Source organism: Centropristis striata, chromosome 6, assembly GCF_030273125.1.
Source record: "Centropristis striata isolate RG_2023a ecotype Rhode Island chromosome 6, C.striata_1.0, whole genome shotgun sequence".
In the NCBI taxonomy this organism is placed as follows: domain Eukaryota; kingdom Metazoa; phylum Chordata; class Actinopteri; order Perciformes; family Serranidae; genus Centropristis; species Centropristis striata.
The window spans coordinates 39396118-39410218 of NC_081522.1; the positions used below are offsets into that span (position 1 = coordinate 39396118).

The 14101-nt window shown below is 35.4% G+C and overlaps 1 protein-coding gene across 1 annotated transcript; it reads right to left on the minus strand.

The window, feature by feature from the left end:
- Positions 1-7601: 7601 nt before the first annotated feature.
- On the minus strand, positions 7602-12039 carry LOC131972740 (DNA polymerase III PolC-type-like). The gene is made up of 3 exons (XM_059334433.1): positions 11823-12039; positions 11167-11218; positions 7602-9600 (listed from the first exon to the last, which is right to left on the minus strand). The coding sequence occupies exons 2-3, from the start codon at positions 11216-11218 to the stop codon at positions 9074-9076; spliced, it is 579 nt and encodes a 192-aa protein (XP_059190416.1). The 5' UTR covers positions 11823-12039; the 3' UTR covers positions 7602-9073.
- Positions 12040-14101: the final 2062 nt, after the last annotated feature.

Here is a 14101-nt window from a genome sequence, read left to right on the forward strand (position 1 = left end):
AAATTTTTTATCTCATAAATATGACTTTTATCTCATAATTCTAACTTTTTTATCTCATAATTATGACTTTTATCACATAGTTTCAACTTATTCTCATAATTTCTAACTTTTTATCTCATAATTTCAATTTTTTATCGCATAATTATGACTTTTATCTCATAGTTTCAACTTATTCTCATAATTTCTAACTTTGTATCTCATGATTTCTAACTTTGTATCTCATAATTTCAATTTTTATCTCATAAATATGACTTTTATCTCATAATTCTAACTTTTTTATCTCATAATTATGACTTTTGTCTCATAGTTTCAACTTATTCTCATAATTTCTAACTTTGTATCTCAACATTTCAATTTTTTATCTCATAAATATGACTTTTATCTCATAATTCTAACTTTTTTATCTCATAATTATGACTTTTGTCTCATAGTTTCAACTTATTCTCATAATTTCTAACTTTGTATCTCAACATTTCAATTTTTTATCTCATAAATATGACTTTTATCTCATAATTCTAACCTTTTTATCTCATAATTATGACTTTTGTCTCATAGTTTCAACTTATTCTCATAATTTCTAACTTTGTATCTCAACGTTTCAATTTTTTATCTCATAAATATGACTTTTATCTCATAATTCTAACTTTTTTATCTCATAATTATGACTTTTATCTCATAGTTTCAACTTATTCTCATAATTTCTAACTTTGTATCTCAACATTTCAATTTTTTATCTCATAAATATGACTTTTATCTCATAATTCTAACTTTTTTATCTCATAATTATGACTTTTGTCTCATAGTTTCAACTTATTCTCATGATTTCTAACTTTTTATCTCATATTTTTTTACTTTTTATCTCATCATTTCAACTTTTGATCTCATAAATATGTGTCTTGTTTGTGTCTTTTTATGTCTATGTTAGTTATTTTGTGTCTTTTTAAGTCATTTTGTTGAGAAGTAAAAAATTACTTCTCGGTCTTTAACAGTTATTCAAAAGCCCAGTTGGAAAACAGCTCAAAAAAACTCTCTAACAGGTCTCGACAAAAAGTATCGAAAGTCAAATCAAAAGGTATCAAAAGGTATCGATAAAAAGTGTTGTCACAACACCTTGGACTCCTGCTTGAAGATTTTTGAGCACATATTTATGAGATCAAAAGTTGAAATTATGAGATCAAAGGTAAAAAATGATGAGATAAAAAGTAAAAAATATGAGATAAAAAGTTAGAAATGATGAGAATAAGTTGAAACTATGAGATAAAAGTAATAATTATGAGATAAAAAAGTTAGAATTATGAGATAAAAGTCATATTTATGAGATAAAAAATTGAAATTATGAGATACAAAGTTTATTATCGATAATAAAGTGTTGTCACAACATCTTGGACTCCTGCTTGAAGATTTTTGAGACCTGTTAGAGAGGTTTTTTGAGCTGTTTTCCAACTGGGCTTTTGAATAACTGTTAAAGACCGAGAAGTAATTTTTTCCAATTGGACTCCTTTAAAGACTGATTTAGGAGCTATTTGACCTACAACTTGGACCAGCAAATTACACGACACCAGTCTCACCAGGAAGTTCTCATCTCTACATTTTTCTGCGACTTCATACTTTTGCTCCTGCTCCAAAAACATTATTATTTGCTCTCGGAGTTCAAAAACTCGGGACAAGACTTTTCCTGGTGATGTGTGTTTGTGTATATATATATGTAATGTGTGTATGTGTATATATATGTATGTTTTATATTTTTTTACTTATTTTTTAATTATTTTATTTTATATATATTTTATAGCAGAAGACTTATAATTACAATTAACAGAAAAATACCACAGTAGACTGATGAAACAGAGTTCTCCATGATTGAAACCTGCTTGAAATCAAGTTACGGTAAGAACGTGTGTATGTGTGTATATATGTAATGTGTGTGTATATGTGTGTATATATATGTATGTTTTATATTTTTTACTTATTTTTTAATTATTTTATTTTATATATATTTTATGTATGGGTGTGTGTATGTATGTATGTATGTATATATATATATATATATATTTTTTTTTTATTATTAATATTTTTCTTTCTACACACTGTTGTTTTAACTGATCTGGTGTATTAACCTATTAATACAACGATGTAAGGGTCTCTAGGGGAGTGGAATGGGTGTTGGGTTATATAAGAAAATGAAAATATGTCTCTTCGATTGTACTGTTTACTGCAACTGTGAATCAATAAAAATATATATATATATATATATATATATATATATATATATATATATATATATATATATAAAAAGACTTTTCCTGGTGACAGCCACCTTCCTTCACTGTGAAACAACACGGCTTGATGTTCAGCTCCCATCTCGGCACAGACAGCAGAGAAGACTCTTGTTTTTAGTGCTCTGGTCTTTATGAAATTGACTACTCAAAATGTCAGTCATGACCTCATTTAACCCATTGACGCCGAGAAAGCATTAACGCATTTCTACCATTAAAGCCGGGGGCGCTGTTGCGTCACTCTACCATTAAGGCCGGGACAGAGGATACGTCATTTTGTAGTATTTGTATTTTTTTCCACCTATTTTCGGTCTCTTGGCCAATGAAATGCATCAGAACATGATCAGAATACATGCGGGAGTGTCGCAATGCATCATGGGACTTTTCCAGAACTTTAAATCATGGAGGAAGACGACTATAGCGGAGGAATATATATATATATATATATATATATATATGTATATATGTATATATGTATATATGTATGTATATATATATGTATGTATGTATATATATATGTATATATATATATGTGTATATATATATGTATATATATATGTGTATATATATGTATATATATGTATATATATATATATATGTATATATATATGTATATATATGTGTATGTATATGTATGTATATATGTATATATATGTATGTATATGTATGTATATGTATATGTATATATATGTATATGTATATATATGTATATGTATATATATATATGTATATGTATATGTGTATATGTATATGTATATATGTATATATGTATATGTATATGTATATGTATATATGTATATGTATATGTATATATGTATATGTATATGTGTATATGTGTATATGTATATGTATATGTATATATGTATATGTATATGTATATGTATATATGTATATGTATATGTGTATATGTGTATATGTATATGTGTATATGTATATGTATATATGTATATATGTATATGTATATGAGCGGAGGAGCTCAGCAGGAAGTGACGGAAGAGATCTGATGAAAACAGCACCGATGATTTTATTGCTGATCCGGACTTTGAACCCTCGGAACCAATCGACCGGCATTTATGGATGAGGAATATGTTTTTAGACGACATATTTTCACCGAAGAACAGACAGATTTGTGGCCATCTGGAGATAATAATATTATTAATGATATATTAATATTAATAATAATAATAGGCTGATTGATTGTGATGATGATATAAGAAATCATGACTGTTTATGTCTTATATCACTTTATGCGTCGTTGAGTACCCTGAAAAGTGCAATATATAAAATGTATTATTATTTATTATTATTATTATTATGATAATTTTTTTTTTTTATTACAGTAGGCTAATGAGAACTATGTCTTGTTCTTCCAGTGGTCATATCATGTTTGCATCTTGCTAATGGGCATGTATTAGTATTATGCATAGGATTTTTTATTCAGACAAATATAACATTTGCTGAGTTTGTTGATTTTTAAAAAAAATGTACTGAAGGTTTGAACAAATAAACTCAACTTCGTATGAAAGCCACATATAGGTATAAGATCTCAAATACTTTTTGAATTTAATTTCTATCTGCTACAGAGGCTGAAAAATCTATTATTTAGTAGGTGTTGAATTTCCAGAAAAACTTCAGGTTTTAGAGGGTCATTTGAAAATCGCCCAGAGGTTTTACAGGCATTTTTTTTCCAGGCGCTTTAGGCTTTAATGGGTTAATTCAGAGGAAAGGTGCTTCTCTGCAGTGGTGGAATGTAACTAAGTACATTTACTCAAGTACTGTACTTAAGTACAATTTTGAGGTACTTGTACTTTACTTGAGTATTTCCATTTTATGTAACTTTTTACTTCTACTCCACTACATTTTTAGGCAAATATTGTACTTTTTACTCCTCTTCATTTAGCTGACAGCTTTAGTTAATTTTCAGGTCGAGATTTAACATAATATATATGATCGATGTAAAGTGATTAGACGTTTTTTTTAATTAAATCTTAACAGTATATTAAGCAATTAAATGAGCCCTATCTTTAAAATTAAAACACTGCATACATTAAATCATCAATACAAATAATGTTATAATATATTTAGAATATATAAAACAATTATAGTGGGTCCATTCTGCATAACCCGAGTACTTTTACTTTTCATACTTTAAGTAGATTTTGATGCTGATACTTTTTTACTTTTACTTCAGTAAGTTTTGGATGCAGAACTTTTACTTGTAGTGGAGTAATTTCACAGTGTGGTATTAGTACTTTTACTGAAGTAGATCCTCACACCAAGGTTATAATAGTTTTGGATTTTTCATTAGTTTTAGTTTTAATTTCGTTGTGAATTTTTGTTTTCAAATTCAGTTAGTTTTAGTTAGTTTTAAGAGTGAGTTTTCTAGTTTTAGTTTAGTTTTTATTTTTTTGAAAATGCTTAGTTTTAGTTTAGTTTTTATTAGTTTTAGTGATAGTTTTAGTTTTTTTGTAATGGGCTATGTGTTGGGTGCCAGATTCAAAGTGGTCATAATAAATGTTTCCTTTATTTCCTTTGGTTTATCATCTCAGCCCCAATAAGGTTATTAACTGTTTTGTATTTTGGTTCTAGTGTAAACATCCCAGTCTCAGTAAACATATTCACCATGTGTTGCATGTTCAAATAGAAACACTGAATTATGAATGAAAAAAGTTGACAAAAACGAAAACTAAGGACATTTCCACTATAATTTTAGTTAGTTTTGTAACCACACAATACAGTTTCAGTTAGTTATCGTTTTTTAAAAACTCTAGTTTTTATTTTTATTTCAGTTAACGAAAATGTTTTTTCAATTCTGGTTTTTGTTATTTCGTTAGTTTTCGTTAACTATAATAACCTTGCCTCACACAGGGAGTCTGTCATGTCAAATGTGGAAAAATAGTTTTAGATTCTTGATATTTAAACAATAAACATTTCCACAACATTTAATTAAATCATGTCTCATGACAAATGGGCAAACAGGCCAACTGCAGGGGATTAACATGTGTATTGCATGGAAATTAACTGAACTGGTTCCCAATCTACGATTCTATTGTTTCTTTGAAGTTTATGTGTCTCACTACTTTTAATGTGTGGTTCCTGTATGTTAATCTCATTAAGACGCTACTTCACCTGTAACTTCCTCCTCTCTTTGATCATGTAAGGCTGAAATGTTGTATATAAGGAAGAAAGTTGACTTTGTGGAGAGAGATTGCTGAGGACTCTCTCCGTGTACGTAACTAAAAGCTCTGGTTGATCACACCGGCTCATTCCATTTTTCTTCAATATTTTGGGAAGAAACTGCATCTACACAAAACGTACATAAGCAATAAACAAAAATTAAAATATGCAATGATTAAGATTGAATAGTGGCATTAGAATGTGTGAGAAAATAAAATTAAACACATGTAGCTTTCAAAATAAGAGCACATGGACGTGTTAGCAGAATCCAACACAGAATTTGCAAAAAAGACTGTCAAAATATGACACCTTAAATAAAACATAGAAGAACCTTTATTCTCCTTTACAATAATTTATTAAAATATGCAATGATTAAGATTGAATAGTGGCATTAGAATGTGCGAGACCTGCCTTCAAAATAAAATTAAACACATGTAGCTTTCAAAATAAGAGCACATGGATGTGTTAGCAGAATCCATCACATAATTTCCAAAAAGACTGTCAAAATATGACACCTTAAATAAAAAATAGAAGAACCCTTATTCTCCTTTACAATAACTAATTTGAATATGCAATGATTAAGATGGAATAGTGGCATTAGAATGTGCGAGACCCGCCTTCAAAATAAAATTAAACACATGTAGCTTTCAAAATAAGAGCACATGGATGTGTTAGCAGAATCCATCACATAATTTCCAAAAAGACTGTCAAAATAAGATGCCTTAAATAAAAAATAGAAGAACCCTTATTCTCCTTTATAATAATTCATTAAAATATGCAATGATTAAGATGGAATAGTGGCGTTAGAATGTACGAGAGCCACCAAATTTAGACTTTTAGGGCAAAAATGTTCTCTAGGGGGGCATGCTCCTGGACACCCGGACTTTGTTTGGGTCCCCCATCATAGTCTCAGTAAATCCTGACAGACAAGAAATTTTTGAGTCAGCTTCAAGTCAGTAAATTTGTTTGGCTGCACTGGGAATTTCATGCACAAACTTCCATTTATTTATGTTAATATGTTGGTTGTTCTTTACACTGTAGTTCATTTAAATTTTTTTAAATAAAACATATTTGGGTTAAGGCATGGGGTGGAAAAATAAGTCATTGAGTAGAGTTATTTTGCTGACAGTTCATAAATCCCGTCTGCGGCCCTGACTGCGTCTGAGAAAAGCCTCAGAAATCAGCTGATCTAGCTGCTGTTCACACATCAAAAGGAGGAGTTCCCCCCTGCGGTGCCTCACATCCTTCTGATCGGTGATGTTTTCACACCGAGGTGCAATAAAAGCAAATGTAAATGCAAAACCAACATCACAGCAGGGGACTTGTGTGATTAACCAGAGACCAGGAGCAGGGAGGCTGTCTGAGCTGTTTGGTGGCTACAAATCCTGATGTTGGTAGAGGTTCTGCGTAAAACCTGTTTGTATATTTGTGGTTCAAGGCTTAATATATATAACCCTTTATGGCCTCCTCAAATTTACCACCCTCTAGTGACCCTTGTGGCCAAAAAAGGCCATGCACACTAAAACTGCTATTAAATCACCATACATCAATATTTTTTTCAGATTTTTTTTCATAAATCTCTTAAACAACGTCAGACTTGTTCAATACTACCAAACATTAAATCATTTTCAGAATTTTAACCCTTTATATGCTAGTTTATATATTTGAAAGATGATTGGATATGTCAAAGATTAGCAACAAAATTGATTTGATTGCATTAGTATGTTTCATGTAGTGCCAGATACTTGTTTTGTTCAAGTCTGAAGTTGTTTAACCCTTTATCAGGCAAAGAACTATATTTGGTAACTTTTTTAAGAGAAAAAAGTTGCAAATCTACTAGATTAAAGTGGCAAATCTACAAGAAAAAAAGTCGCAGATTTACGAGAAAAAAGTGAAAAAAGCCCAGATTCACCACTTTAAATCTCATAAATCTGCGCATTTTTTTCTCGTACATTTGCCACCTTAAACTCGTAAACTTTTTTCTCAAAATATTATTTTCGTATGTTTTTTTTTTTACACATTCTGGCAGTATGTAATATCCTCCAATATTCTCTAGGGTTGAAATTTGGAATTTGCAAGTATTTCAATGAGTGCCCTATTAAGGGTTAAAGTGGTGAATCTGGGAGAAAAAAGTTGCTTTTTTCCCACTTTTTTCTCGAAAATCTGCATCTTTTTTCGCGCAGATTTGCCACTTTTAATCTCTTAAATCTGCAACTAATCATATTTTAATTATCATATGGAAAATAATTCATTTTTTTGTGTGTTTTTGGAAATTATGGAAAACTTCAAATATATAAGCTGGCATATAAATGGTTAAAATTCTGAAAATAATTTGATGTTTGGTAGTTTTTAACAAGTCTGAAGTTGTTTAAGAGATTTATGAAAAAAAATCTGAAAAAAATATTGATGTATGGTGATTTAATAGCAGTTGTTGTGTGTGCGTGGCCTTTTTTGGCCACGAGGGTCACCAGAGGGTCGTAAATGCACCAATGGAGTATAAAAGTCATGTAAGGGTTAATGACAATGAATTTCAAAAATGCTACTAAAAAGAAAAGTCCCTGCAAAAATTCATGCCTCAAGCTGTAACACAGCCAAAATGATCAACAAATGAAAAAAAAAAGAAGAGCAAAATGGCCTTAAATGCCCGAGGAGGGCAAGTTGGTAAACTGAACAAATATAAAATATCAACATGTGGAGTCATGGACTTGGAGCACAGAGGCTCCTGCAAATCATTATTTATTTCCGAATGGATGCTTGGTGTTAGGGATTAATAAAAATAGCAATAATCACATTATGACTTTTAGCAAGAATGCTGCTTAGACACATTTATAAAACACATTTATATGCCAGGCACAGCACACAGAAATAAGGAGTATCGAAAGAAAGGACACACTGATAACGCTTTGCACATCGCCAAATAATTTGAGGGCAAGCAGATAAAAAACTGAAGCACTCTTTGTGCTCCAATTCAAGGCCACGGGCCCAGGTGGAGACAGCCACTGACCAACACTAGACAAGATACAGAAGTGGAGTTTTTTTTCCTTCCACAAGGTGGTGACAGGAAGCTGAAGCACCAAGAGGCTAGGACTATAGCCTGTGTGCCAACGTAATGGGCGGACCGAGTCTAAACCATGGTGCTGCCCCAACAGTTTTAACCAATCAGATAGCCGCACATTTACATTATAAAACTCTGTGTAAAAGTAAGTTAGGCATCCTTTTCTGGGAGGTGGTTACAGCTAACTGCTTAGCAGCCTGTGATTTCTGAACAGAGAAGGTCGATGTACATCATTTACTCTTCCATTATTGTCTTAAATAAATAGTCAAAAGGACATTTACTCTCCTCTCATCTGTTCTGCAAAAAAAAAAAGAACTCTAACAATTGGTTATTTTGTTATTTTGGGCCGTTGGAACATTTTGTTTTAGCCGTGAGTGTCCTTGGCGGGGGACCTGCCGTTCCTCTAACCTCGCAGGGGAAACACTGCAACATTTATCTTTCCACAGCGTCCAGTGGACGATGTAGCTCCATTTAATTTAGAAGTGCATGCCGTTCTTTTTGATTTGCTTTGTCGTGGAGACTGGGACAGAGGTTGTGGTTCTACTGTCCCTCTCTGGTTGTCCCTCCTTTACTGAAAGGTGACGAAGTTCCATCTGTTGGAGGTCCACCAGTAGAACAGGTCCTGCAGCACCGTGGCGTCCTCCACTGCACCGTGGGGACCGTAGTCATCGTAGTCGTATCCCAGGAAGAGTTTGGCCAGTTCCGGCTGAGAATAACCGTTCAGATTAGGATAGAGGCTCCTGCTTAGCTCCAAGGTGTCCAGAAACCCAGACACCACCCTCCAGAACCTCCATTCCAGGTTGAACCATCGCAGCAGTCTTTTGAGAATGGGTACATCAAACCGCTTTGCACTGTGGGCGGCCAGCAGCACAGGGCGGCGAAAGTCGCTCAGGAAGTCGATAAAGGAGGAGAGGGCTTTAGAAGGAGAGACCGTCTGCACAAACTCCCCGTGGTGAACCAGGCACCCATCACTGATGGTGAACCCGTTTAATCTCTGGGTCATTGGAGAGATCGGGCGGAGGGGGAAGACGTACTCATCAAAGATGTTCGCTCCACGGACGGCCGACAACTGGATGATGTGACAGTATTTACTGTCTGAAAGTAGAAAAGGAAGGGTGAAAGTTAGTTACTGTATTTCCTCAAATAGTAGCCGGGGCTTCTATTAATAAAAAATCAGTTTGGGATCCGGCCAATAATAGGGGCAGGCTATTATTTGAAGGAGGGTCTTATTAAAAAAGAAAATCAGAGCAGCTCTGACCGGCACTTTTTAGAGTGTTTTACACAGTACGTTGTAGCCAGTTACCAGGATGTCGGCCATATTGGAAGTACTGGGATGTAAACAAACAATGAACAGCACGCTGAATGTTCATTTTAAGCACGATTCAAAATGTCTAAACTACTAAAAAGCCCAGAAGAACGTGCGTAAACGGCTCGACTTTACAGAGAATGACTAGGACAGCGGGACACTTTAACAAAACACCAGTAAGACACCGGCTTATAAAAGAGGCCAGCTTTTATTTACTAAAAATTGTTTTTACACCCGGTTACTAAATGAGGCCGGTCATTAATAGGGGCCCGGCTTTAAATTGAGGAAATACGGTAGTTATCCTGCAGGATGTTCTGTTCTTTAAGTCTGAGAGCTGCAGTGAAAAGAAAGTGAAGAGTGACAGTTCAGACGTTTCATAAACCAGATGAAGGCTGAATAACGAGAACCTGCAGACGTGCATTCAACCAGCGTCTGACCAGTTCAGAGACTCCAGGCTGCAACCTACACTTCACTGATTCACTAATATTTACAACACTCGCTGCCTCAGGAAACACCTCCGGACACCACCTTTTCCAAGACACTCTCACTAACCCGCTGCACCTCCCCCTCCTCCACAGACACCTGCTGATTGTTGACTCTGTCTGGAACCCGACCAAGGCTGTTTCCATGTCTCCCCTCTCCCCAAGTTATGCTGTATTTCTTCCATTCCTGTCTTCCTGTCCTGTCCACCCCTTTGTCATATTGTATGAATGTTATGTATGTATATGTTTGGACGGGTTGATGGCTAATTTTTTTGTCCTAGTACTTGTTATTCTTATTGTGCAATGACAATAAAGGCAATTCTGATTCTGATTCTGTTTGCCCTGAAGGCCTCCAGAATTCTTTAAATAAGTAAAAATATCTAGACACTGGAAAAACCAATGATAGCTTGAAATTAATACAAATATTCTTATTTTGAGCAATTATGGCTTGAAAAGCCCAACTGTAGTAACATTAATATAAGCCAGCAATACTTGTTGGAGCCAATGTTTTAGGTAAAAACTCATCATATTCAACAGTTGAATAGCTTGAAAAGCATGAAAAAGCTCACAATGTCAATCCTAAAAAGAAGTCTTTAAACAATAAGATAATTACATAAGCACATAATAATAATACTAATATTTAAATAACCACATAAAGCTATGGTCAGTAGGTAAATTATACTCAAAATAATATAACTAAGATCCTATTGCCAGATATAAGAAGAAAATACTTAGAAAGCTTCATGTTGACATGTTGACAATATGAACCTCAAGAAAAGAGATGAAGACAGACAGATGCATGTTGTAAAAGCTAAATCAAAGACGATATTTAAATGAATGAATGACAATGTGACTGATGAGTTATAATCTTACTCCCGTCAGTGGTCTTCAGGTCAAAGAAAACGATGGTTTTGTGCTCATTCATCTGCAAGAATTTAAAGAAACATGATGATAATGTGAGTGTAAATACTAAAGCGGTCACTTGGGTGCAAATAGTACAAAATGTGACTGGTACAAAACAAGAAGTCACACAACGTGCAGACAACAATGGTGGGGGCCGTAACCACAAGGGCTTGCGATACATAGAACTCTCAAAAGAGGAAGAGTGAGTGAGACACGGAGTGTAAATGCAGCATTATGATAAACAGGACAGCTATAACATTATGATAAACAGGTCATGTAAAGGCCAGCTTCAGCAGGGTGATAAACAAGTCATGTAAGGACAAGATAAAGTTTAGAGAAGGGCGTAGCCGGCAGCGGAGCTGCTGGTTTTAATGTCAGACTAACACTCCACTGGCTCAATATGATTATTATAAGATTGTTTTCATATCAGAGGACAGATAATTAAAGATAAAGGACACTAATAATGATAGAACCATTGTGATTTAGATTTGGCTGCAGCTCCTTAGAGTGTTGTGTCAGCAGTCATCATTATAGGAAACATTCAGCTTGTACGTTAACCATTTAAAAGTTAAGTTATGTTGTAGAAAACTAGCAGATGAAGTGGAAAATGAAGAGTGTGAACTCACTGTGGACCGGCTGTGGAGTCTCTTCAGCTGTGTAACCGTTTTCAGAAGTCTCGGGAGTGAACAGAAGTTTTTTTAGAAGCAGCCCGTCATGAGTCAGAGGTTCACCATTGGTGGAAATGAAAAATGACGTTGGTCGAGTTTGAACTTTCTCATTGGCTGTTTTGTTCTTTGAAAAATAATCAAAAGTCAGCATCAAAGTTTCTGGTTTCACTTTCACTTTCTGGAGAGTGCAGCTGCAGAGAGAGAGACTGGATCCAAACAGAGAGAGACTGGATCCAACAGAGAGAGACTGGATCCAAACAGAAAGAGAGACCGGATCCAAACAGAGAGAGACTGGATCCAAGCAGAGAGAGACTGGATCCAAACAGAGAGAGACTGGATCCAACAGAGAGAGACTGGATCCAAACAGAGAGAGACTGGATCCAACAGAGAGAGACTGGATCCAAACAGAAAGAGAGACCGGATCCAAACAGAGAGAGACTGGATCCAAGCAGAGAGAGACTGGATCCAAACAGAGAGAGACTGGATCCAACAGAGAGAGACTGGATCCAAACAGAGAGAGACTGGATCCAACAGAGAGAGACTAGATCCAAGCAGAGAGACTGGATCCAACAGAGAGAGACTAGATCCAAGCAGAGAGAGACTGGATCCAAACAAAGAGACCGGATCCAAACAGATAGACTGGATCCAAGCAGAGAGAGAGACTGGATCCAAACACAGAGAGACTGGATCCAAACAGATAGAGAGAGACTGGATCCAAACAGAGAGAGACTGGATCCAAACAGAGAGAGACTGGATCCAACAGAGAGAGACTGGATCCAAGCAGAGAAAGACTGGATCCAAAGAGAGAGAGAGAAACTGGATCCAAACAGAGAGAGACTGGATCCAAGCAGATAGAGAGACTGGATCCAAGCAGAGAGAGACTGGATCCAAGCAGATAGAGAGACTGGATCCAAACAGAGAGAGACTGGATCCAAACAGATAGAGACTGGATCCAACAGAGAGAGACTGGATCCAAAAATAAAGACTAGATCCAAACAGAGAGACTGGATCCAAACAGGGAGAGACTGGATCCAAGCAAAGAGAGATTGGATCCAACAGAGAGAGACTGGATCCAAACAGATAGAGAGACTGGATCCAAACAGATAGAGAGACTGGATCCAAACAGAGAGAGACTGGATCCAACAGAGAGAGACTGGATCCAAACAGAGAGAGACTGGATCCAACAGAGAGACTGGATCCAACAGAGAGACTGGATCCAACAGAAAGAGACTGGATCCAACAGAGAGAGACTGGATCCAAACAGAGAGAGACTGGATCCAAACAGATAGAGAGACTGGATCCAAACAGAAAGAGACTGGATCCAAACAGAGAGAGAGAGACTGGATCCAAACAGAGAGAGACTGGATCCAAACAGAGAGAGACTGGATCCAATCAGAGAGAGAGAGACTGGATCCAAACAGAGAGAGACTGGATCCAAGCAGAGAGAGAGAGACTGGATCCAAACAGAAAGAGACTGGATCCAAACAGATAGAGAGACTGGATCCAACAGAGAGAGACTGGATCCAAATAGAGAGGCTGGATCCAACAGAGAGAGACTGGATCCAAACAGAAAGAGACTGGATCCAAACAGAGAGAGACTGGATCCAACAGAGAGAGACTGGATCCAAACAGAAAGAGACTGGATCCAAACATGGAGAGACTGGATCCAAGCAGTGGGAGGTAAAAATGTTAATGTGAGAGGTAAACTTGTTAATGTGAGAGGTATTCTTTGTTAATAAAGTGGGTTAAAGTGAAAAAAAAAAGTCAGATCATGTTGAAGTTGTGCTGAGAAAATACTAAATACCAGACATGAGTATATAAATATTATGTGGTGTATAAAGGGCAAATCTGCTCAGAGCCCAGAGGGTTAAAGAGCCCAGACAGTAGTTTATATGTGTTGTAGGTTTCTGACGTGACTCTAGATTACATAACTAACACAGATTTTATCTTTCCCACTTCCCTAATCTGCAGTAAGGGGAAAAGGTCAACCCCGTCTCACTCCCCCACTCTGTCACTTTTACTTCCCCTCTCCATGAATAAAGCTGACCCTCATCTGAACCTGCCGACCTCAGCAGAAACACTGGAACAAGGAACTCCAACATAGTGGCAGGGACACTTTCACTTTATATGATGAAAACATTGGAAAACCAGGTTGATACTCATTTTTATAACATTTCCCCCGTTTATACTTTTTAAAGACATAAAAGGTAATCATAAAGAACCTCGAGCCACTCTCT

Bases quoted from the DNA above. Each gene is read 5' to 3' on its own strand.
- LOC131972740 (XM_059334433.1), bottom strand. From the start codon at position 11,218: ATGAATGAGCACAAAACCATCGTTTTCTTTGACCTGAAGACCACTGAC. The intron at 9,601-11,166 runs GTAAGATTATAA...TTCTACTTTCAG, and splicing joins CCTGAAGACCACTGACGGGA to ACAGTAAATACTGTCACATC.